Raw genomic sequence first — 26,763 nt, 5'->3', positions numbered from 1 at the left:
ATTAATTTGGCCATAGCTGAGGAAATCTGGAGTTCCTGGGTATAAAGCCTATTCTTCTGTGTCTTCTAAAGATATGTCACCAAAGAAAATATATTTAAACAAAGCTTTATATAGAGATATATTGCCAATAACTAGTTTATTTAGCACTTGCTTGTAAAATATATAAGGCATAGTGTTCAGTTTTTTTTTCCTTTGCTTAAGTGCCCGGCCATACTGGTGCGATTTCAGGTGCGTTTTGGGAATTCAAATCACACCTGAAATCGCATTTAATGAATGTGAATATCAGTGTCTTAACATTTGCAATTTGCTGCAGTGCGACTTCTAAAGTAGTTCTTGCATTGCTTTTTCTGCAGTTTTGTTGTGATTTCACATACATAGAATATGATGGAAATCGTACTGCAAATTGCAAGAAATCATTTAAAATCTTCAAAAGTAGAAATAAAGTCTTCAGAAAGTGCACCTGAAATAGCGCTGAAATTTCACACAAATCACAAAATGATTAAATCGCAGTGCTGTGACCGGTGACTAAATGTTCTTTTATAGTACTAATATGTTTACTCTTTTCACAGGTGTATTTTACAATCAAATGGATACAAGTGATTACAGCTACACTAAGGTATGAGAACCAATTAGCTGGGTTGTCATCACTGGAGCCCCTATGTACACAACTTTTGCAGCTTTACGCCACACCTCCTGCTAGAGGTTACATGACCTCATGGGCTTTCTTTCTGTTTTTTTAATAAAATCATCTGACATTTGACGGGTGTCTGTCACCTTAAAGGGAAGGGTACTTGGACATGCAGCAGTACACTAACTAGATTACATGGTGCATATCCTTTGAGTCTCTCATTGTCTAGGTTAATGTCAAAACACAGAGCAAACTTTTCGCCATGTTATATAACTATCTGCAGTTCTCCAGCTCAGAAAATCATTGAAGTCAGTCTTTGGCAAAGTAATTGATTTCCAGTGCTAATGACCTGGCAGTCATAATTTGGCATCTGCATTGGTTTCAGTCTACTGTACACACCAGGATCTTGCTATAGCCAGTATGTAACAGCTGACAGATTTGCTCTAAATAAAGATGTCTCACTTCCATTTTTTTTTTTTTAAAGAATATGTATTGGGTTTTTGAGACATACATTTTAGCGAACAAACAGGCGACATATAAGGGATATCATGTCAATATAGAGATGTAGAAAATCCCCAATCACATTCTACAAGAAAACATTGAACAGTAGAGAACAGTAAGGTGCACTCGGATTAGAGAACCCCCAAACCAGAGCAGACACTTCCATTTTTATTATTGTGTTGTGTTCTCAAGGGGACAAAGTACATATAGTACTGTGTCCCATCTTCCTATGTGCTGTCTAAGGCTAGATGTGAGGTTAGACAAGGGGCCCCTTCTCCTCCAAGGATGTACGAAAACACTGCTATCAAGGAGACAACTGCTTTGACAGATGGAACTTTTCTTCATCTCCAAGCACTTGCTCTCTTGCCTGGAACACTATAGTTGACAAGACCTCCCCGCTGCATTCCTTGTGAGAACATATGATATGAATATAGAATCTCATATGAGGATTTAAATTGACTTGCATGGTCTGGGGAAAAGGTCTCATTGACTGAATAGTGATCCTCCCATTCAAAGACAATGTCACAGCATTGCTCCTGGTATGAAGTTCAAAAGGTTAGGTGACCTGGCACAATAGAAAGCCTTGCGTATGGTTCTTGGAGCTGGAGAGGCTTTCAGCACCGTTGCCCACAGAGGTACATATCTTTTTTTGGGTATTAATATAACAATAATTTTATTTTTAGATCATACAAACGCTGTTATCTGTACCATCTGCCACTCAGCTTTGACGTTTTGCTTTGCATATCATATAGTTTATAGATCTTGCAGGTATGGTTAAAAATCACATGTCATTAGGGTGTGTAAGAAAACATCAATCCACATGACTAGCCTGACTTTTCTTGATACTAAATTTAGAAATCACAAAGATACTGAAATGACATAACTGTGCTGCTTGTAAAACCTGAACTAACACATTGTTTTTCATAAACATGAATGCATCCATGGCAAAGTTTAGTTTACATCTTAATGATCTAAGCATGTCTTATGTAAGGATTAGCAGTAGACTGCTTGTTGGGGTTAGGAACGTGGACACACCTAGTGCAGCGTCAAGGAAGATCATAGCTAATAGATAATGTATGGAGAGTCTGAGGGTCAAATGCCAGGTTGGAACGTCAGCCAAAAGCAGGGTTAGGACTGTATAAATAAACAGACTAGACAACTATGAGGGAACATAAGGGAACATAAACTAATAGTTGTGTCACCAGAAGTGGGGGCAGAATTAGAAAGTGCCTAGTCTTCACCAGAAAGACTGGTGGTGGAATTGTGAGGAACACCCCCAGATTGTGGCCTTTGCTGTGGACACAAACAGAATGGCCAACAGGGATACACATAAGTGGCATTGAAAAAGAGGCAGTAGATCGGAAATTTGTCAAGTGCAACCATGCAGGGGCAAAAACAACCCAACAAGATGTGATGGAACAGAACTAACCGGGCTACCAGGAAAATTAACAAACAGCCGTTTGAGAGTGGGAGTAGGCAACAGGCACTAGGAATGCTCCACGGGACGGATTCCCCCATCAACAGTCAAATCGAAAAAATTTTTTTTAATTGCATAATCTATGGACTGCCTAAAGCTGGAAGTAGAACCTGTGTATGTAATGAGCAAACATGACTGATAAATCTTACAGCGTGCATAGAAACATGTTGTTTACTGTGCAAAATGTATATATTTTCTATGGTTTCCTGGGTAGCCACGGCACTCTATGTTTGAGGTAAATCCCGTGGTGCTCACCCACAAAAAAATCCGTACAAATCCAAAACAGGTATAGAGGCACTCATGGATCTTGCAGAGGTGATAGATCAAAACAGCATCCTTTTAATTGTCAACGTTTTGATGAAACTCAATCCATCTCTCTCAATCCACTACAACATGGAAGTGAACGGGCCAATAAAGAGAATTCCAAACGTCAACAATAAAAAAACTGCTGTTTTAATCTATCTCGTCTGCAAGATCCACAAGTTCCTCTATACTAGTTTTGAATATATATATATATATATATATATATATATATACTGTATATATATTTACAGTTTTGTTTTGTCTTTTTTAGTATTTTAGGTCCAGGATCAATAATTGGTTATGCAGTCTTTCAGAATATAGTTACATCTCCAGAGGTAAGTAATTAGTTAAAATGGCTAACTTATATATTTTCATATAGGAATGAGCAGCGGTTATAACACTCAGCCCATAATTACAGCCCAATTAAAACCCAGCTCAATCTTAAACTGTTTTTTAGCTTGGGTTAGAACCTATGTCAGGCATTATTTCTGCCTCAGACCCCATTGGATAATTTCCCGTTAACATTCTGTCTCAATAATATTACCAGAAGTGAGTTGAAAATGACCCCAATCTCTCCAGCAATAGCAAAAAAAAGTATAATGATAAAAAATTAGATCCTCTTTATGTTACCTTTTTTGTTGCTGTCTGTGTCCCTCATGGGTAATTACCTCCCACTTCCTGTGTGGTCACCAATGTAATGTTTATGTTGTTTAAAGCACCTGGTAAGAGTACAGAGGAGGCATTCTTGGTGCATATAAAGAGTGTAATTGAACATTATTCAGGAGAGCGAAGCTAGTTTTAACTACACTTCTTTACCAGGTCCTAACTATAGGATTAGGTTACAGGACGGTTAGGGGGTGTAGTTAAAGTGGAGCTCTACCCAAAAGGGAAAAAATCCGCATTAAGGCTTTGTCCCCCGCTCCCCATTAAGGATTTGCACCTTTGGGGAGCGGGGGGGAGGGTGTACCCAAATTTGACAGGTACCCGCTCCCACTTTCGCTAGGCGACCAGAAGCAGAAGTTTTCCTTCACCCCCCTCCCCGTTGCCTTCTGTTACACGTGAAAGGTCCCAGAAGACTACAGGACCATTCACAAAGCGCAACCAGGTGCCACAGCCAGGTGCCCACACTGAAGATGCTGGCTCTGAGGAGATAGCACAGTCTGTCAACCCAGCCGGTGTGGGGACATCGCGGGATCGAGGGGCAGGTGAGTGTCTGTTTTTTAAAAGTCAGCAGCTACTGTTTTTGTAGCTGCTGACTTTTATTCCAACTGGACCTCTGCTTTAAGCAAGGCCAATGATGCCTTTGGAGGGATAGGGGGCACAGTATGTCATCTACATAGTAACTTCCCATCCATAGTACACCAGGCCTTCTCTGTAGCCTCTACTGCTCAACCTTAAGCAACAACTCAATTTACTGATTGTTGTGAAATTACTTCTTACTGAGTAGAATACCACCAATCTCCTACTTGGGAGAACACCATCAATCACTGAAGGAACAGACAACACAGAGAGTTCTTTCAGTCTGATTGAAGCTGAGGTCCAGCTAGAATTAAAAAAAATAAAAGTCAGCAGATACACAAACTGTAGCTGCTGACTTTTAAAAAGTGGACACTCACCTGTCCCTTGATCCCTCTGTGTCCTCTTACTGGCCAGGTTGACTGACCGCCCCGTCTCCTCAGCACCGGCATCTTCAGTGTGGACACCCAACTGTGACAGCTTGTGGCTTCACAGCTAGATGCCCACTGTGCATGTGTGAGTAGGGCCACTCTTTGTGAATAGTCCTGTACTCTTCTGGGACCTGTCATATGTCCCAGAAGACTACAGGGAGGACAACGTCCGCTTCCGATCGCCTACGTGATCGCAGCGGGAGTGGGTACCTGTCAAACCCCCCCCCCCCAAAAGCTTAGGCTGTTGTAGTGCCAACAGGTATTCACAACAACATGAGAACAATATCTCAAACCTTGAACAGTAGGGGAGGGGAAATCTTTCCCACTAGGATATAGGCATCAATAATACCTAAAAGAGGTTCTAAACCTTCTACCCAACACTAAAAAAAACTTGGCTCAAATTCTCTTCAAAGACCTAATCATTCTGTAGCACTTTGCTCACCGCATATTTATGTAGTTATAGAATTCATATCATATACATGCATTCTACTGGTGTGTGTTTTAGTTTCAATGATATGTCAGACTTATTGCAGACAATAATATTTTTGTAATTGTCACTTTTAGGTTCGCCCTCTCTTCTACCTTAGTCTTTCTGATTTGCTCCTCGCAGCGTGTTGGCTCATTGGGGCCGTCCTATATAGGAGATCATGCCAGCACAATGTAGCATGCTATAACCTGCAGGCAGTGGGTCAGGTAAGTGATCCCCTATTTTTGCACATCAGTCACCCATTTTCGTTATAGACATCAGGGCATCTGTTTGTAAAGTGTTTGAATATAATTTTATTATGCTGATTAAAAATAATTGAAACCTCCAAAATTATTATTGTATATGCAGCAAGGCTGCATATACAGTAATAAATATGATGGTCTTTTTTTGTTTGCTTTGTGCTGCAGCAGGGGTAGAGGACCCTGTACTAACAGCATGCTGGAGGGTTGGACCAGTGTTAGCCAGAGAGCAGAGGTTTAGATCTCCAGCAGTCCCTACTGAATGCTCCTGTCAACAGTGCTGCTCAGGAAGCTTGATCACTGCTGAATGAAGCCCTGGAAGAGTGTGTCCACCTTCTCAAGACCAGACTATTTACTCTGTGTTGAGCAGTGGTCCCACTCCCTAGCATGCTGCTAGCACAGGGTCTTTTAACCTTTTTAACAACATGTTTAGTTATATATGCAGCCTGACTGCATTACAGTAATAACTATGGAAGATTCAACTAGGCCAAATGACAGATTATCCTGATATTTTGTCAAAATTTGCTTAAATTTTTGTCACATCATACAAGCTGGTTAAGCAAAATTTGTATGAAAGAAAAAAAAATCATATGGCTTGTCTCTTAACCTCTTCACGCCGGCGCATCCCGGGCCTTTAAGGGGTTTTAGACTCCGGGAGGCAAGGCAGGGTTTTAAGGTCATGTGACCGCCGTGATTCGCTGTCACGGTGGTCACATGATCGGTAAAGGTCTCGATGAGACACCGACATATGTCCTGGGAGCATGCAAGGCGCACACACTCAGCACGTATGGGTTTTCAAATGGTATGCAAATATGTGGCCTCTCGGCGTCAAGGCCCAGTCGCCGAGAGGCCGTATATTTGCATGCGGTTGGCGTCAAGGGGTTAAGTTAGTCATCACTAAACCTAACTTAAAGTAGAGCTATAGGCAAAACTTTTTTTTTTCATTTTGGATAGAGTAAGGGAGGGTTATAACCTCTGTCAATTTTTTTTCACCATCTGTGTCCCATTGCTGATATTTCCCTTCAGTTCCTGTCCTACAGCCAAACAGGAAATGAATGGAAATCCATGGAAATTAGGGGAATTCCTTGGGGACCCCCAGGGTAACCTAAACTGGTGTCCTCATTGGAAGATTAATCTGCCCTTACTCAACATGGTCACAGCCAGAAGTGCAAAGGGATGTTTTGCAAAGTGATTTCCCAGCAAACTAAATAACGAAGACATGGAGGGATAGGGGAGTTTTCTTTGAATATTAAAAATCAATTAAACACCATCTTTGGTTTGTGGTGATCAGATGCACTGTAGTTCTACTTTAATGCTCACCCTAGTCCTTTGATTTATGTCAGTGCTGTCACTTCAAAGAAGGGCTCATCTGTCCATGGGCTAGGGCAGTGTCTCTCAACCTTTTTCAGTAAAGCACCCTTTAAAATTATGCACATTCTTGGAGGCACCGTTATAAATTGTAAAAAAATTAAACTAATAGTTTAACATAGCGCAGCAGAATCCCCACACGTAGGACACCCAACATTTGAGGTGATTTATTCTTCTAAAGGAAATAAACCTTTGCACACTGGCACTGGCTAGTATTCCAGTGTTTCTCTTCTCCCTCAGTTTCTATCCCTCCCTCAGCTAATGGGCTAATGGAGAGGAGCAGGGGAGGGGTAAACAAGGATGCTGTGCAGGTCCCCGATGTCGTCCTTATCAATCGATGACGTCATTGGTTGTTAGGATTCCGAGGGCTAGAAGGTTGTAATGGTGCACAGTGAAAACCCATGACTTTGTGTAACTAAAAGTCAGGCTTGATCCACCTGATGGTTTGTATACACTTTTCAGGAACTTTGCCAAGTCACCCCTGAAGAAACCTGAATGCACCTCAGGGTGCCTGGGCACTCTGGATGAAAAAGGCTGGGCTAAAGTATACAGATATCGTACAGCTTTTTATTTATTTATTTGTGTCCACAAAATGTGTTTCGTTATGAGTAAGGGCCCATTTATATGGGTAGCCAGGGGCAACAAAAGCATGCAATTGATCTGTTGTTTTTTACAAATCCCAACCACCCACCTAAACACAGAAATGCAGCCACTCAGGGTTGTACACAAGCTGTAGCCATGGCTAAAAATAAATGACTTGTCACATTTGGGAGGGCAATACTGCCTCCAAACACAACCCATTCAAGTGAATGGAGCCATGCGGCATCAATGTGCAATGCACTTGGTTGCGGTGCAGCGGGTTAGCATTTTGAGGGTTTGAAAAAGCGTTGAGGAAGCAAAATATTGCCTCCTCATTGCCAGTCATCATTTGAAAAGGGATTCACCGCTGATCACTTTTCAGAGTGGCAGCAAGAATAGCTGCACATGTGAATGAGCACTAAGATGATGTAGACCTTGTAGAGTTAGGGTAGGTCCTCCTCACATCCAGATGACCAAGTCTAAGCATTGTACACAGAAACATTGACAATGACAAACATTTACAGTTAACATTAAAGTACAGAGTTCAGTCCTCAGCTTGTTGAGTTATGTCTCAGGTAATGGCTTTGTTTTGTTTCTCAGCTGTCAGTGATCTCATGACTCTGGACAATCCAGTTTTTACCCTGTTGCAGACACATTTCTAGTAAGGCAGTTTCTTATAACATGTGACCCTCTATGTAGCTTGCAGCATATTGTTGCTCTTTCTGGTCAATAAACACAATAGAAAGTAAAAGAAAATAAATAGAAACACTGCTGTTACACGCACATGAACGTTAATGGCATCCCAGTCCTAGTCCGTAGGGTTCAACATGAGTTGGCCCACCTTTTGCAGCTAAAACAGCTTCAACTCTTCTTGGAAGGCTGTCTATAAGGTTTAGGAGTGTGTCTATGGGAATGTCTGACAAGTCTTCCAGAAGCACATTTGTGTGGTCAGGCAGTGATGTCGAATGGACGAGAAGGCCTGGCTCGCAGTCTCTGCTCTAATTCATCCCGAAGGTGTTCTATCAGGTTGAGGTCAGGACTCTATACAAGCCAGTTAAGTTCCTCCACCCCAAACTTGCTCATCCATGTCTTGATGGACCTTGCTTTGTACAGTGGTGCACAGTCATGTTGGAATAGGAAGGGGCCATCCCCAAACTGTTCCCACAAAGTTGGGAGCATGAAATTGTACAAAATGTCTTGGTATGCTGATGCCTTAAGAGTTACCTTCACTGGAACTAAGGGGCCAAGCTCAACCCCTGAAAAGCAACCCCACACCACAATCCCCCCTCCACCAAACTGTACACTTGGCACAATGCAATCAGGCAAGTACCGTTCTCCTGGCAACCACCAAACCCAGACATGTCCATCAGATTGCCATACAGAGAAGCGTGATTCGTCACTCCAGAGAACACGTCTCACGTGGCTGAGTTGCTGTGGTCCCCATTTGTTTCCACTTTGTTATAATATCACTAACAGTTGGCCGAGGAATATTTAGCAGCAGGAACTTTTCACAGATGAACTTATTGCACAGGTGACAACCTATCAAGGCACCACGCTTGAATTCATTGAGCTTCTGAGAGCGACCCATTCTTTCACAAATGTTTGTAGAAGCAGTCTGCATGCCTAGGTGCTTGATTTTTTACACCTGTGGCCATGGAGGTGATTGGAATTTAATGATTTGGAGGGGTGTCACAATACTTTTGGCAATATAGTGTATCTGTTAAATTGTGTAAATACACATGGCCTGAAATCTTCCAATGAATAAATGTGTTCAAGTGACAATTGTCTAAGATGTATGGTGCTTTGGAAAAAATCTCCACTCACTTCCTCATGTATTTCTGGGACAGGAAGTGAAGAGAATAGGCATGCAAAAGTTCTACATCAGTGAAAGAGCATTTTAAAGGGTCATCTCACTTTACTATGGCTGTAATACTTTCATCGGTGTTCCGACAGATGTTTTAAACTTGGTCTCTGTAGAATATTGTCATCACTGTGGCCCACCACATATTTCATATTTTTAATAGTAAACCTACACTCACCAGCCACTTTATTAGGTAAACCCGGTTGGACCTCCTTTTGCTTTCAGAACATCCTTAATTCTCAGTGGCATAGATTCAACGAGGTGTTGGAAACATGATTTTGGTCCACATTTACATATTTTACTGTTGCCTTTCTATCATTTCGAACCAGTTTGCCCATTCTCCTCTGAACTCTGACATCAACGAGGAATTTTCGTCCACACAACTGCCGCTCACTGGATATTCTCTCTTTTTCGGACCATTCTCTGTAAACCCTAGAGATGGTTGTGCGTGAAAATCCCAATAGATCAGCAGTATTTGAAACCAACAACCATGCCACGTTCAAAGTCATTTAAATCCCCTTTCTGATGCTCAGTTTGAACTTCAGCAAGTCTTCTTCACCATGTCTACATGTCTAAATGCATTGAGTTGCTGCCATGTGATTGGCTGATTAGCAATTTATGTTACCAAGTGATTAAACAGGTGCACCTAATAAAGTGGCCGGTGAGTGTATATAAGGGAATAACTTATATTCCTTTTAAATCAACCCCAGTTTGTAGGTAGTTCGCTTCCTCTAAAAATAGATGTTTGCCCTCTGCACTCACATACATTCTATTGTGCTTGAAAATATGACGGTGAAAAATGACAAAGCAAGAATAAAGGGGGAGGGACTGGTTTTGATTTTGCAAACTCTTATGTCACAGGCAGTCTGCTGCTATGAATACAAAGAAAACATGTAATGAACTTTTTTCACAGGAAAACGTGTGTATGAAAACACCTTAAACTCTATGTGTGTTGTCTACCACTACAATAATGTAAGGAAACATTCACAGTGGGGAGTGGAAATGAACACAATGGAATTCAAATAATTATAATCATAAACACAAAGTTCTTTGGACATACAAAGTCTGTTTAAGTGTTGAATTAGGCAAGTCCAGGGCAGAGTGAGAAGGAATGTCATATTTGCTCAGTGATGAAGTATGTAGTTGGATTTTGACAATGTCAATATCTTGTATTGGTGGATTAACTAAACTAAGCAGACTCTTTGGAGTAGATTTACTAAAACTGATGCACTCAGAATCTGGTGTAGCTGTGCATGGTAGCCAATCAGCTTCTATCTTCGGCTTGTTCAATTAAGCTTTGGCAATAAAACTTGGAAGCTAAGTATATAAAAAATTCAGCGAGCAACCAAACACACAAAAAATATTATAAAAATAAATAATCACTCCAAATGAGGTCGCTTACACCCTCCACATACTCATCAATATGTCTAAAGCTAAACAAACAAATTAGTGCAGCGCCTTCCAATTACCAAACAGTAATCATTAATATATACACATTGCAAAGAAATCTTGTGCACAATAGTGAGTATATAAAGTCCCATATATCTTCACGTACCTTTAATCTTTCAATATTCTATCTTCATACGACATAAACAGTGTTCCTCCACCAGCACCCAAGTTGTGCTCTCACCTGGAGCTTTTTGACCTCACATTATACAATGTTTTGGTCACATCACGCTTGTGTCCTCTAATGGAACAGGATAAGATGCAGATTCCTCTGTTGGCTCTCCTACCCACAACGTGCTTTGAATTTTGTCCTCCTTCTCCTCCTCTCCCCAGCGATCCGTAAAAAATGGAATAGACAGAAATAGTGCTTTATCGTTTAAACACTTTATTAAATTGGATAAAAAATGTCACTCACATGCTAGATCACATCATGATCATGCTAGATTGATGCTAGATCACACCAGATATATACCTCATAACAGCAATACTGGGTGTCTTGTATCGGTGGATTAACTAAACTAAGCAGACTCTCTGGAGTAGATTTACTAAAACTGATGCAGTGAGAATGTGGAGTAGCTGTGCATGGTAGCCAATCAGCTTCTATCTTTGGCTCGTTCAATTAAGCTTTAGCAATAAAACTTGAAAGCTGATCGGTTTCTATGGAGAGCTGTACCAGATTTTGCACGCATGTTTTAGTAAATAACCCACTTTGTCGTGTTTGAGAAAAGAATAGTTTCCATTTTTTTACATTTTAGGATAGACAGTCCCTATTTTCAATGCATATTCTTTTGTCCCTCTCCACAACTATACTTATTAAAGGTCTAATGCAGCCATACCCAACTAGATGTTTCCAGGGGTTCGTTGAGCTGTGGCTGATTGACCCTCTTATGATAGCTTCAGGGCCAACGATACTTGGAATAATCAGCAGCATGACCCAATTATTTTTTTTTAGCTGTCAGTAAGGGTTGCATTATTTCAACTGACCACCAATGTATGGGGCATTTTCCCTGCTGATTCCCGAATTGGTTTTAGTAAGGGTTCTTCTGGTGTAAACATGCTGAAAAAAGGTTGATCTAATGTATAGATTAGGATAAATAAAAGGGTTATTACTGCTCTGAGCTATGTTTTTTCTGTTCAGAAATGCTAGGAAAGGAACATAATTTTCATATATAGTAAGTAGAGATGAGCGAAGAAATGAAAAATTCGATTCGACTGATTCGGCGAATTCGTGGACAATATTCGATTCGAGTCGAATAAATTCGCTGTGAATTTAACTTAAAAAAGGGTGTTTCTAGGCTTCAGAGAGACTTAATATTAGTGCAGAACACTGTACCTTTAATTTAAATGCCCTTGGAGTCTGCTGGGGAAGAGAAATAATACTGTCTGTCAGTATGACATGCAGATGAGTGCCGTCGATCTTAGAATCACTGCACACTTCACTCCTTTGGCCAGTCACGGGGCCAAAACCAGTGTTTGGAGCCACAGTGTGGCGGTGGAGGCAGCAGCAATGGGAGGCCATACAGCAACCTATGACAAAATGGAAACCAGCAGGAGCGTGAGGAGACCTGAAAGTGGCACATGGCAGAGTGGGAGCAATGGGAGGCGGTACAGGGACCCAGGTCACACTATGGGCCCAGCAGCAGCGTGACCAGGCGGTACGGGGGCCCATGGCCGATATGGGGCTTGGTGGCACCTATGGAAGGCCTGTAATCTGCCAGCAACCTATGACAAAATGGACAACCGCAGGAGTGTGAGGAGATTTCAAAGTGGCACATGGCAGAGTGGAAGCAATGGAAGGCCGTACAGGGACCCAGGTCACACTGTGGGACCAGCATCAGCGTGAACAGGCGGTACGGGGGCCCATGGCCGATTTGACCTCATTCATCCCATAGTCCTGCCGACTCACGAATAGCGTGGCCTCCTCAAAGGGCCTGAGCAAGCGCAGGTGTCACACATGAGCTGCCAATGGCTGACATCTAAGTTACACAGGGAGTACCTTTATCCGCTTTTAACATCAGGAAATCTGTGATGGCCTTTAGCTGTTCGTAAAGGCGGTCTAACATATGTAGGGTTGAATTCCACCTTGTTGCAACGTCACAGCATGAGGAGTCGGTACGGGGGCCCATGGCAGATTACATGTCTGGCAGCAGCTATGTGAGGCCCGTAATCTGCCTGCACCCTATGTCAAAAAATTTAACACACCAGCAGTGTGAAGAGACCTGAAAGTGGCACATGGCAGCAGAGTGTGGCGATGGAGACAGCAGCAATGGGAGGCCGTACAGGGACCCATGAGAGACTCTAGACTTGGCAGCAGCATGAGGAGGCGGTATATAGGGGCCCATGGCAGATTAGGGGCCTGGCAGCAGCTATGTGAGGCCCGTAATCTGCCTGCACCCTATGTCAAAAAATTTAACACACCAGCAGTGTGAAGAGACCTGAAAGTGGCACATGGCAGCAGAGTGTGGCGATGGAGACAGCAGCAATGGGAGGCCATACAGGGACCCATGACAGACTCTGGACTTGGCAGCAGCATGAGGAGGCGGTATATAGGGGCCCATGGCAGATTAGGGGCCTGGCAGCAGCTATGTGAGGCCCGTAATCTGCCTGCACCCTATGTCAAAAAATTTAACACACCAGCAGTGTGAAGAGACCTGAAAGTGGCACATGGCAGCAGAGTGTGGCGATGGAGACAGCAGCAATGGGAGGCCGTACAGGGACCCATGAGAGACTCTAGACTTGGCAGCAGCATGAGGAGGCGGTATATAGGGGCCCATGGCAGATTAGGGGCCTGGCAGCAGCTATGTGAGGCCCGTAATCTGCCTGCACCCTATGTCAAAAAATGTAACACACCAGCAGTGTGTGAGGAGACCTGAAAGTGGCACATGGCAGAGTGTGGCGATGGAGACAGCAGCAATGGGAGGCCGTACAGGGACCCATGAGAGACTCTGGACCTGGCAGCAGCATGAGGAAGCGGTATATAGGGGCCTATGGCAGATTAGGGGCCTGGCAGCAGCTATAGGAGGCCCATAATCTGCCAGCACCCTATGTCAAAAAATTCTACACACCAGCAGTGTGTGAGGAGACCTGAAAGTGGCACATGGCAGAGTGTGGCGATGGAGACAGCAGCAATGGGAGGCCGTACAGGGACCCATGAGAGACTCTGGACCTGGCAGCAGCATGAGGAGGCGGTATATAGGGGCCTATGGCAGATTAGGGGCCTGGCAGCAGCTATAGGAGGCCCATAATCTGCCAGCACCCTATGTCAAAAAATTCTACACACCAGCAGTGTGAGGAGACCTGAAAGTGGCACATGGCAGCAGAGTGTGGCGATGGAGACAGCAGCAATGGGAGGCCGTACAGGGACCCATGACAGACTCTAGACTTGGCAGCAGCATGAGGAGGCGGTATATAGGGGCCCATGGCAGATTAGGGGCCTGGCAGCAGCTATGTGAGGCCCGTAATCTGCCTGCACCCTATGTCAAAAAATTTAACACACCAGCAGTGTGAAGAGACCTGAAAGTGGCACATGGCAGCAGAGTGTGGCGATGGAGACAGCAGCAATGGGAGGCCATACAGGGACCCATGACAGACTCTGGACTTGGCAGCAGCATGAGGAGGCGGTATATAGGGGCCCATGGCAGATTAGGGGCCTGGCAGCAGCTATGTGAGGCCCGTAATCTGCCTGCACCCTATGTCAAAAAATTTAACACACCAGCAGTGTGAAGAGACCTGAAAGTGGCACATGGCAGCAGAGTGTGGCGATGGAGACAGCAGCAATGGGAGGCCGTACAGGGACCCATGAGAGACTCTAGACTTGGCAGCAGCATGAGGAGGCGGTATATAGGGGCCCATGGCAGATTAGGGGCCTGGCAGCAGCTATGTGAGGCCCGTAATCTGCCTGCACCCTATGTCAAAAAATTTAACACACCAGCAGTGTGAAGAGACCTGAAAGTGGCACATGGCAGCAGAGTGTGGCGATGGAGACAGCAGCAATGGGAGGCCGTACAGGGACCCATGAGAGACTCTGGACTTGGCAGCAGCATGAGGAGGCGGTATATAGGGGCCCATGGCAGATTAGGGGCCTGGCAGCAGCTATGTGAGGCCCGTAATCTGCCTGCACCCTATGTCAAAAAATTTAACACACCAGCAGTGTGAAGAGACCTGAAAGTGGCACATGGCAGCAGAGTGTGGCGATGGAGACAGCAGCAATGGGAGGCCGTACAGGGACCCATGAGAGACTCTAGACTTGGCAGCAGCATGAGGAGGCGGTATATAGGGGCCCATGGCAGATTAGGGGCCTGGCAGCAGCTATGTGAGGCCCGTAATCTGCCTGCACCCTATGTCAAAAAATGTAACACACCAGCAGTGTGTGAGGAGACCTGAAAGTGGCACATGGCAGAGTGTGGCGATGGAGACAGCAGCAATGGGAGGCCGTACAGGGACCCATGAGAGACTCTGGACCTGGCAGCAGCATGAGGAAGCGGTATATAGGGGCCTATGGCAGATTAGGGGCCTGGCAGCAGCTATAGGAGGCCCATAATCTGCCAGCACCCTATGTCAAAAAATTCTACACACCAGCAGTGTGTGAGGAGACCTGAAAGTGGCACATGGCAGAGTGTGGCGATGGAGACAGCAGCAATGGGAGGCCGTACAGGGACCCATGAGAGACTCTGGACCTGGCAGCAGCATGAGGAGGCGGTATATAGGGGCCTATGGCAGATTAGGGGCCTGGCAGCAGCTATAGGAGGCCCATAATCTGCCAGCACCCTATGTCAAAAAATTCTACACACCAGCAGTGTGAGGAGACCTGAAAGTGGCACATGGCAGCAGAGTGTGGCGATGGAGACAGCAGCAATGGGAGGCCGTACAGGGACCCATGACAGACTCTAGACTTGGCAGCAGCATGAGGAGGCGGTATATAGGGGCCCATGGCAGATTAGGGGCCTGGCAGCAGCTATGTGAGGCCCGTAATCTGCCTGCACCCTATGTCAAAAAATTTAACACACCAGCAGTGTGAAGAGACCTGAAAGTGGCACATGGCAGCAGAGTGTGGCGATGGAGACAGCAGCAATGGGAGGCCATACAGGGACCCATGACAGACTCTGGACTTGGCAGCAGCATGAGGAGGCGGTATATAGGGGCCCATGGCAGATTAGGGGCCTGGCAGCAGCTATGTGAGGCCCGTAATCTGCCTGCACCCTATGTCAAAAAATTTAACACACCAGCAGTGTGAAGAGACCTGAAAGTGGCACATGGCAGCAGAGTGTGGCGATGGAGACAGCAGCAATGGGAGGCCATACAGGGACCCATGACAGACTCTGGACTTGGCAGCAGCATGAGGAGGCGGTATATAGGGGCCCATGGCAGATTAGGGGCCTGGCAGCAGCTATGTGAGGCCCGTAATCTGCCTGCACCCTATGTCAAAAAATTTAACACACCAGCAGTGTGAAGAGACCTGAAAGTGGCACATGGCAGCAGAGTGTGGCGATGGAGACAGCAGCAATGGGAGGCCGTACAGGGACCCATGAGAGACTCTAGACTTGGCAGCAGCATGAGGAGGCGGTATATAGGGGCCCATGGCAGATTAGGGGCCTGGCAGCAGCTATGTGAGGCCCGTAATCTGCCTGCACCCTATGTCAAAAAATGTAACACACCAGCAGTGTGTGAGGAGACCTGAAAGTGGCACATGGCAGAGTGTGGCGATGGAGACAGCAGCAATGGGAGGCCGTACAGGGACCCATGAGAGACTCTGGACCTGGCAGCAGCATGAGGAAGCGGTATATAGGGGCCTATGGCAGATTAGGGGCCTGGCAGCAGCTATAGGAGGCCCATAATCTGCCAGCACCCTATGTCAAAAAATTCTACACACCAGCAGTGTGTGAGGAGACCTGAAAGTGGCACATGGCAGAGTGTGGCGATGGAGACAGCAGCAATGGGAGGCCGTACAGGGACCCATGAGAGACTCTGGACCTGGCAGCAGCATGAGGAGGCGGTATATAGGGGCCTATGGCAGATTAGGGGCCTGGCAGCAGCTATAGGAGGCCCATAATCTGCCAGCACCCTATGTCAAAAAATTCTACACACCAGCAGTGTGAGGAGACCTGAAAGTGGCACATGGCAGCAGAGTGTGGCGATGGAGACAGCAGCAATGGGAGGCCGTACAGGGACCCATGACAGACTCTAGACTTGGCAGCAGCATGAGGAGGCGGTATATAGGGGCCCATGGCAGATTAGGGGCCTGGCAGCAGCTATGTGAGGCCCGTAATCTGCCTGCACCCTATGTCAAAAAATTTAACACACCAGCAGTGTGAAGAGACCTGAAAGTGGCACATGGCAGCAGAGTGTGGCGATGGAGACAGCAGCAATGGGAGGCCATACAGGGACCCATGACAGACTCTGGACTTGGCAGCAGCATGAGGAGGCGGTATATAGGGGCCTATGGCAGATTAGGGGCCTGGCAGCAGCTATAGGAGGCCCGTAATCTGCCAGCACCCTATGTCAAAAAATTAAACACACCAGCAGTGTGAGGAGACCTGAAAGTGGCACATGTTTGAGGCATGATTCATGGCGGATTTAGTCAGTTGTGTCAGGAACTGGTGGTTTGAAATCCAGACTAATCCACGCCTGATTCATTTTCACAAACGTGAGTCTCTCCACACTTTGGGTGGACAGTCGTGTCCTCCGCGGAGTTACAATACCTCCTGCCGCACTAAACACGCGCTCCGATGCCACGCTACTGGCCGGGCATGACAGCCTTTCAAGGGCAAATTCAGCTAGTTGGGGCCAAAGGTCAAGTTTCGTTGCCCAGTAGTCAAGGGGATTGTCTACCTCGGTTGGCAGGGTGCTGTCCAAGTAGGCCCAAGCCTGTTGTTTGAGCTCCTGCTCCAGGTCCACCTGATGCTGCTGCTGCTGCTGCGGCTGGTTAGTAGTTTCCTCACTGCGCTGGTGAAGAAAGCTACTCATCATCGACTGCAGACTGAGGCAGCCGCTGCTGGTGGAGCTGCCACTGCTCCTACCACCCCACCCCTCCCCTGCTGCCATGCCAGCGGAACGCGAGCGCACAGGGCCCACAGTGTCTGAGGATGGACGTTGGCGCACAAAGGCAGAGACCAACTGACTACATAGGTGGTTTTTATAGTACGTAATTTTGGCCTCCCTCTCAGCAGGTGTGAAAAAGGCCACCATTTTGGACCGGTAGCGAGGGTCCAACAAGGTGGACAGCCAAAAGTCATCCCTCTGTCTGATGGTTATTATTCGGCTGTCGCTACGCAAGCAACCGAGCATGCTATGGGCCATTTGTGCCAAGGAATGCGAGGGACTCCCTGCCTCCATCTCCACAGCATACTGCCACGGTGCGTCTGGGTCCTCTGTCTCCTCCTCCTCCTCTACCAGATGCTCCTGCTCCTCCACTCCTGTCCGCTGAGTGGAAAAACCACCCATTTCACTCAATAATTCCTGAGCACAAATGTCCTCCTCTACCTCCTCCTCTTCTTCCTGTCCTGCCCCCACAGGGGTCATGTGGCGTTGAGATCTGTGCGCCACGTCTACCGCACCCTGACCAGCCATTGTTAACAGCATTTGTTCCAGGACGTGCAACAGAGGAATGACGTCGTTCATCCCATAGTCCTGCCGACTCACGAATAGCGTGGCCTCCTCAAAGGGCCTGAGCAAGCGGCAGGTGTCACGCATGAGCTGCCAATGGCTGACATCTAAGTTACACAGGGGAGTACCTTTATCCGCTTGTAACATCAGGAAATCGGTGATGGCCTTTCGCTGCTCGTAAAGGCGGTCTAACATGTGTAGGGTTGAATTCCACCTTGTTGCAACGTCGCAGATCAGGCGATGCTGTGGAATTCCGTTCTGCCGCTGCAGCTCAATGAGGGTGTTCTTTGCGGTGTAGGAATGGCTGAAATGCATGCACAGTTTACGTGACATTTTAAGGATGTCTTGCAGTGGGATGGTGGATTTTAGGAACCGCTTGACAACCAGATTGAACACGTGAGCCATGCATGGCGCATGGCACAACCTTCCTTGACGCAGAGCAGACACCATGTTCTTTCCGTTGTCAGTCAACATGGTTCCGATTTTTAGTTTGCGCGGAGACAGCCATCTGTCGATTTCTCTGTTCATTACACTCAGCAGTTCCTCCCCTGTGTGACTACGTTCGCCAAGGCATACCAGGTGCAGCACAGCGTGACACCGTTGCGCCCTGCACATGTGATATGCCGGTCGGGTAATGGGACTTGGCACGGGGGTGGCGGCTGAGGACACGGCGGAAAAAGAGGTGGTAGAGGCGGACATGCTTGCTGGACCAAGGACGTGCAAACGTGGAGGCAAAAGCGTCGTGACCTGTCCAAGTTGCTGGTGCGGCTGTGCCGGCACCACGTTCACCCAGTGGGCCGTAAATGACATGTACTGTCCCTGACCGTAGTTACAGCTCCACACGTCGGCGCTGCCGTGCACTTTGGCAGAGACCGACATGCTCAAAGACTGGCCCACCATCTCTTCTACATGTGAATGCAGGGCTGGCACTGCCTTTTGGGCAAAGAAATGACGGCTTGGCACTCTCCACCGCGGCGCGGCACAAGCCATCATTTCTCGGAAAGGTGCTGAGTCCACCAGTTGGAAAGGGAGGGACTGCAGCACCAGCAACTTGGACAGGAGGACGTTCAGCTTTTGCACCGTCGGGTGCGTGCTCGCAAACTGTTGTCTCTTGGATACGGATTCCAAGAAAGACTGTTGACGGAATCCGAGAAGAGGAGTAGCAGGAGAAGGAGCATCTGAACGAGCGGAAGATGCCAATGAGCGACAACTCCCCTCAGCAGAGGTGTTGGAGCCTTGACTGGCTGATAGAGGGCGATTGACGACGTCGGGTGACGGAGCAAGTAACGGAGCGGGTGATGGAGCGGGGGCTGGGGCAGGCAGAACCGCCGTATGTTTATCACGGTTTTCCCAGGCCACCGAATGGTGACGCTGCATATGCTGACGCAACGCTGTAGTCCCAACATGGGCCCCCTGGCCACGCTTGCATTTCTGGCCACATAGTCGACATACGGCTACGTTTACTTCCTCGGGCGGCTTGAGGAAAAATTGCCACACCACCGAGTAGGAAACTTTGCCCCCGCTACTCTTCACTGGCTGACTGCTACTTCCTCCGTGCGCAACGGCACCACTACTGGCCGTGGTGGTAGGCTGCAGTGGAGCTGGTGCTCTACTCCGTGGACGTTTGGCTCCACTGACACTGATGCGACCCTGCTGCTGTCTCCTGGGCAACCCACCGACTGTTTTGCTCGCTGCCAAGCTGCCACCCTCTTCTCCTGATGATGCGGAAGAAATTGCCTGATGACGACGAGGCTGCCAAGTGCGATCAACCTCCTCATCATCAAGTAGGGTCTCCGCCTCACTACTAGCCCCCTCGGCTGCGTCTGGGTCAGGAGACAGACCTGTCTCTAGACCGGCTACCGAGCCACTCTCCTCGCCAGTACTTGTTCGCTTGGCTGCTGAAAAGGCCGATGTCTCCCCCCGTTCCTGACCGCCCTCTGTTAGCTCTTCCTCACTGTACAGTGGGGCTGAGCCCACAGCATGCGATACTTCGCTTGGTGAGGGAACAGCAAAGGACAGGGGCAGGTAGAGGACACGTGATTTCAGTGGGCTTGGTCCCGGGCCATGCCAACTAACGGTTGTGTCTGACGTACCCACCGACCGTTGGCTGTAGGTGTCAGAGGTGACCTGGGAAGAGGAAGACGACCGAGCCAACCAATCAATGACGGCAGGGTTGTCGGTGGAGACACGACCGCTGGATGACACCGGGAGCACTGGCCTCTGGCTGCGAATACTGCTGCCTCGACCCCTTCCTCTGCTGCCACGTCTGCTCGCTCCTAAAACATTGCCTCCTCTGCCACTCCTCTGCATGTTGTCTGACATACTATTTAATTCAACGATTAGGTGTCCCTGAGTAACAATTCTCTGGCACTCAGTAACAATTCTGTCTGTCCCTGAGTATGAATTCTGTGGCCCTGAGTAACAATTATGTGTCTGTGCGAGTAACAATTCTGTGTCTGTGCGAGTAACAATTCTGTGTCTGTGCAAGTAACAATTTTGTGTCTGTGCGAGTAACAATTCTCTGGCACTCAGTAACAATTCTGTCTGTCCCTGAGTAACAATTCTCTGGCACTCAGTAACAATTCTGTCTGTCCCTGAGTATGAATTCTGTGGCCCTGAGTAACAATTCTGTGTCTGTGCGAGTAACAATTCTGTGTCTGTGCAAGTAACAATTTTGTGTCTGTGCGAGTAACAATTCTCTGGCACTCAGTAACAATTCTGTCTGTCCCTGAGTAACAATTCTCTGGCACTCAGTAACAATTCTGTCTGTCCCTGAGTATGAATTCTGTGGCCCTGAGTAACAATTCTGTGTCTGTGCGAGTAACAATTCTGTGTCTGTGCAAGTAACAATTTTGTGTCTGTGCGAGTAACAAATCTCTGGCACTCAGTAACAATTCTGTCTGTCCCTGAGTAACAATTCTCTGGCACTCAGTAACAATTCTGTCTGTCCCTGAGTAACAATTCTCTGGCACTCAGTAACAATTCTGTCTGTCCCTGAGTATGAATTCTGTGGCCCTGAGTAACAATTCTGTGTCTGTGCGAGTAACAATTCTGTGTCTGTGCAAGTAACAATTTTGTGTCTGTGCGAGTAACAATTCTCTGGCACTCAGTAACAATTCTGTCTGTCCCTGAGTAACAATTCTCTGGCACTCAGTAACAATTCTGTCTGTCCCTGAGTAACAATTCTCTGGCACTCAGTAACAATTCTGTCTATCCCTGAGTATGAATTCTGTGGCCCTGAGTAACAATTCTGTGTCTGTGCGAGTAACAATTCTGTGTCTGTGCAAGTAACAATTTTGTGTCTGTGCGAGTAACAATTCTCTGGCACTCAGTAACAATTCTGTCTGTCCCTGAGTAACAATTCTCTGGCACTCAGTAACAATTCTGTCTGTCCCTGAGTATGAATTCTGTGGCCCTGAGTAACAATTCTGTGTCTGTGCGAGTAACAATTCTGTGTCTGTGCAAGTAACAATTTTGTGTCTGTGCGAGTAACAATTCTCTGGCACTCAGTAACAATTCTGTCTGTCCCTGAGTAACAATTCTCTGGCACTCAGTAACAATTCTGTCTGTCCCTGAGTAACAATTCTCTGGCACTCAGTAACAATTCTGTCTATCCCTGAGTATGAATTCTGTGGCCCTGAGTAACAATTCTGTGTCTGTGCGAGTAACAATTCTGTGTCTGTGCAAGTAACAATTTTGTGTCTGTGCGAGTAACAATTCTCTGGCACTCAGTAACAATTCTGTCTGTCCCTGAGTAACAATTCTCTGGCACTCAGTAACAATTCTGTCTGTCCCTGAGTAACAATTCTCTGGCACTCAGTAACAATTCTGTCTATCCCTGAGTATGAATTCTGTGGCCCTGAGTAACAATTCTGTGTCTGTGCGAGTAACAATTCTGTGTCTGTGCAAGTAACAATTTTGTGTCTGTGCGAGTAACAATTCTCTGGCACTCAGTAACAATTCTGTCTGTCCCTGAGTAACAATTCTCTGGCACTCAGTAACAATTCTGTCTGTCCCTGAGTAACAATTCTCTGGCACTCAGTAACAATTCTGTCTGTCCCTGAGTAACAATTCTCTGGCACTCAGTAACAATTCTGTCTGTCCCTGAGTAACAATTCTCTGGCACTCAGTAACAATTCTGTCTGTCCCTGAGTATGAATTCTGTGGCCCTGAGTAACAATTCTGTGTCTGTGCGAGTAACAATTCTGTGTCTGTGCAAGTAACAATTTTGTGTCTGTGCGAGTAACAAATCTCTGGCACTCAGTAACAATTCTGTCTGTCCCTGAGTAACAATTCTCTGGCACTCAGTAACAATTCTGTCTGTCCCTGAGTAACAATTCTCTGGCACTCAGTAACAATTCTGTCTGTCCCTGAGTATGAATTCTGTGGCCCTGAGTAACAATTCTGTGTCTGTGCGAGTAACAATTCTGTGTCTGTGCAAGTAACAATTTTGTGTCTGTGCGAGTAACAATTCTCTGGCACTCAGTAACAATTCTGTCTGTCCCTGAGTAACAATTCTCTGGCACTCAGTAACAATTCTGTCTGTCCCTGAGTAACAATTCTCTGGCACTCAGTAACAATTCTGTCTATCCCTGAGTATGAATTCTGTGGCCCTGAGTAACAATTCTGTGTCTGTGCGAGTAACAATTCTGTGTCTGTGCAAGTAACAATTTTGTGTCTGTGCGAGTAACAATTCTCTGGCACTCAGTAACAATTCTGTCTGTCCCTGAGTAACAATTCTCTGGCACTCAGTAACAATTCTGTCTGTCCCTGAGTAACAATTCTCTGGCACTCAGTAACAATTCTGTCTGTCCCTGAGTAACAATTCTCTGGCACTCAGTAACAATTCTGTCTGTCCCTGAGTAACAATTCTCTGGCACTCAGTAACAATTCTGTCTGTCCCTGAGTATGAATTCTGTGGCCCTGAGTAACAATTCTGTGTCTGTGCGAGTAACAATTCTGTGTCTGTGCAAGTAACAATTTTGTGTCTGTGCGAGTAACAATTCTCTGGCACTCAGTAACAATTCTGTCTGTCCCTGAGTAACAATTCTCTGGCACTCAGTAACAATTCTGTCTGTCCCTGAGTAACAATTCTCTGGCACTCAGTAACAATTCTGTCTATCCCTGAGTATGAATTCTGTGGCCCTGAGTAACAATTCTGTGTCTGTGCGAGTAACAATTCTGTGTCTGTGCAAGTAACAATTTTGTGTCTGTGCGAGTAACAATTCTCTGGCACTCAGTAACAATTCTGTCTGTCCCTGAGTAACAATTCTCTGGCACTCAGTAACAATTCTGTCTGTCCCTGAGTAACAATTCTCTGGCACTCAGTAACAATTCTGTCTATCCCTGAGTATGAATTCTGTGGCCCTGAGTAACAATTCTGTGTCTGTGCGAGTAACAATTCTGTGTCTGTGCAAGTAACAATTTTGTGTCTGTGCGAGTAACAATTCTCTGGCACTCAGTAACAATTCTGTCTGTCCCTGAGTAACAATTCTCTGGCACTCAGTAACAATTCTGTCTGTCCCTGAGTAACAATTCTCTGGCACTCAGTAACAATTCTGTCTGTCCCTGAGTAACAATTCTCTGGCACTCAGTAACAATTCTGTCTGTCCCTGAGTAACAATTCTCTGGCACTCAGTAACAATTCTGTCTGTCCCTGAGTAACAATTCTCTGGCACTCAGTAACAATTCTGTCTGTCCCTGAGTAACAATTCTCTGGCACTCAGTAACAATTCTGTCTGTCCCTGAGTAACAATTCTGTCTGTCCCTGAGAATGAATTCTGTGGCCCTAAGAATTCTCTGGCACTCAGTAACAATTCTGTCTGTCCCTGAGTAACAATTCTCTGGCACTCAGTAACAATTCTGTCTGTCCCTGAGTAAAAATTCTGTGGCCCTAATAACGTTTCTGTGGCCCTAAGTAACAATTCTCTGGCACTGAGTAACAATTCTGTCTGTCCCTGAGTATGAATTCTGTGGCCCTAACTAGCGTTTCTTTGTCCCTAAATAACGATTCTGTGGCCCTCATTAACAAGTCTGTGTCCCTGAGTAATGGTTCTCTGTCCCTAAGTAACTTCTCTCTGTCCCCAATTCTCGTTTCTGTGGCCCTAACTCTGTCCCTGTCCCTAGTACAGAGCGGTCTGCCTCTGTTCAATGACTGCAGGCAAATGAAGATTTCCAAAATGGCCGCTATATATACCTCGACCATTACACAGTGCTGGCTGGCTGGCTGCTGATTGGCTGATGCGATCACATGTCGTTGAGGAATGCATTATGGGGCAGCGCGCCTTGTCTGCGCGCCTTCCCCGACATCCCCGCTCCGTCGCCGCACATGTCAGCCGCCATTTTCGGAAAAATTTCGATTCGCGCGTCCGAATTAGGCTGTTTTTCGGATTCGGCACGAATCGAAATTTTTCCGATATTCGACTCGAATTCCACTTCGGATACTTCGATTCGCTCATCTCTAATAGTAAGTTTGGCTGCCTCCATTTCATTATATGCTCTACATAGTTCTTAAAACCTGAACATATACTGATAAGGTTTTTACTTATATCAAACAAGAAGAATACTGAAAAAACAGTAAAAAATGTCAAAGGATATTTAAACCCAAGAACAAAAATTTAATACATCCTAGTATACCAGTACTTAAGTGTGGTGGCTGCATCAGCTTTTAATTTTCAGAGTAAGAACATTTTCAGCAAGTACAGAAAATACTTGTTGATCTTGTCAGAAATGCAGTGTCCTTGTCATTTTCTGTGAGTTTAACAGACCTCTTTCTGTAAACTAAATTTCCCCATCCCAGTGTACAAGACATGAAGTTAAAAAGATAGTATTTTTGAAACCCAGCCTGGGTCGCAACAATAGCTCCCTTCATAGATACAGTAGAGATGTGAGTGACAGAAAATGTATGATTCACAGGATTACCAAGTGATAATAAAGGGAAAAAAATGAAAAAAGAAAACTAATGCAGCCATCTCATCTAAGACCTGGTAAGCAGAAATATAATTTTTTTTGTTTGAGGGTTTAGATATGCATTAAGCAAGGAAAAAAAAAATATTGTGAAATAAGCATTTTCAGTATTTTGCTATTTCCACCTGATGATAGTGTAAATAGTGTAAATGCTTACCTGTCCTGCTAGCTGCATCTTTGATCACAACTCCAAAAGTGTCAATCGTCCAGGTCCCCTGCAGCCTTCACTGGTTACTGCTGCAGACATCTAAGTCATCATAGGTAAGTGGTGAGGGCAACAGGGGTGGTAATTATTTACACTTTTTTCTAAAGGTATAGATTTCCTGCCAAATTTAGCATATTTGCAATGTTGCTTTAAAGCACCCCCCCCCCCTTTAAAAAAAAACTGACCAAACTGAACAAACTGAAGAAATCACTGTTTTCCCTTACTTCTGGGTCTCACTGATCCGTCCCACCCCCCCCCCCCCGCGCGTGTCGTCGCATACCCCAACTGGTGGCTGGCTTCTTCCTTCAGCTGGCTGTACGTGGTTATTTCTTTTTTTTTTCTTTCAGCTAGTGGGCTAAACAAAGAAAAACTAACAGGTTCCTTCATATTCACAAAAGAGGTGTATGGAGGAATACCCACACCAGGACTTTGTATTCTGATAGTAGGACCCACCGCTGTCAGAATACAATGATCAGTGACTGTAGGCACTGAATGACAAAAGTTTTCCAAAATGTCCCTTTGACACAAGTTGACCAAAAAATCTACTTCTGTTGATCATGGATGGCCACGCACTGATCAGAATTTGGCTGGTCCCTGCTAAACCAGCCCAAGTTCTATCAGTGCATGGCCAGCTTTATTCTCTGCTAGCCCACTGATGATGTTGGTGCCAGATCTTTGTAAAAAAAAAATGAATGGGCTTCTCCCCAAGACCTTGTGAGAATTCATAGAAAAGCCCCATTACTTTTTCTTCTTTTACACAGATCTTGATTACCTACAAGCATTCCCTGGAAGGCACTAGAAGTATACTTTTAACAGAGAATAGACTCCTTTTAGAATATCTTAAATGATATCAAGTTAACTATTCTGTAACAGCCAGGACAAATGTTCATAATCACTGAACAGGTTCAGACACATTCCTATTGTGTTTTCAGCTATCATCACCACAGTATTCAAAAATAAAGAAAAACACATTTGGAGTAGCACTGATTATTACAGCATGCAAAAATACAGAATATGGTGCATAAAACAGTAGGTACCAGTAGTCTTTACCAGGGGAACAAAATCTGTGGGTTTAAGTAATGTTGAGAGAACCAATTTTGGAGTTCCTGAATCATTATGTATGCATTTAGAGCCAGCTTAGACATAGCCTAATGTAAGTTTGTAAATATATGCTCTTTAGAATTCCCCAAAAATACAATGAAAATAAAAAATAAGGATTTTTCCATAAAGAACATGTATGCTGTGGATATATATGGTGGAACATAGACTTAATTGGCAAATGTACAGAAAAGAGTGGCCATGATTGGGTGGTTTTTGTCTTGTCTCCAAGTGGGCTTGATTTATTATCACTGCGAAACTTCTAGACCTGCTAGGTGTTGTCAAAGGAGCAATCCTCCTATAACATGGTAGCATTCTAAATCATCCACTAGTTCA

General features: G+C 45.7%; 1 protein-coding gene across 1 annotated transcript in view; it reads left to right on the top strand.

The window, feature by feature from the left end:
* The window catches only part of TMEM116 (transmembrane protein 116), a 76,959-nt gene that overhangs the window by 24,679 nt on the left and 25,517 nt on the right, over nt 1-26,763 (top strand). The window contains exons 2-4 of the mRNA XM_089676907.1: nt 570-616; nt 3,181-3,244; nt 5,141-5,269. Of these exons, the coding sequence (XP_089533033.1) occupies nt 570-616; nt 3,181-3,244; nt 5,141-5,269 (240 nt within the window). The remainder of the gene's footprint in view (nt 1-569; nt 617-3,180; nt 3,245-5,140; nt 5,270-26,763) is intronic.

Source organism: Staurois parvus, unplaced genomic scaffold (assembly GCF_062004578.1).
Source record: "Staurois parvus isolate SC_StPar_1 unplaced genomic scaffold, SC_StPar_1.0 ptg000014l, whole genome shotgun sequence".
NCBI classification, from domain to species: domain Eukaryota; kingdom Metazoa; phylum Chordata; class Amphibia; order Anura; family Ranidae; genus Staurois; species Staurois parvus.
Note: the sequence above shows the minus strand (reverse complement) of the source record. Positions and strands in the feature narration are given on the sequence as shown.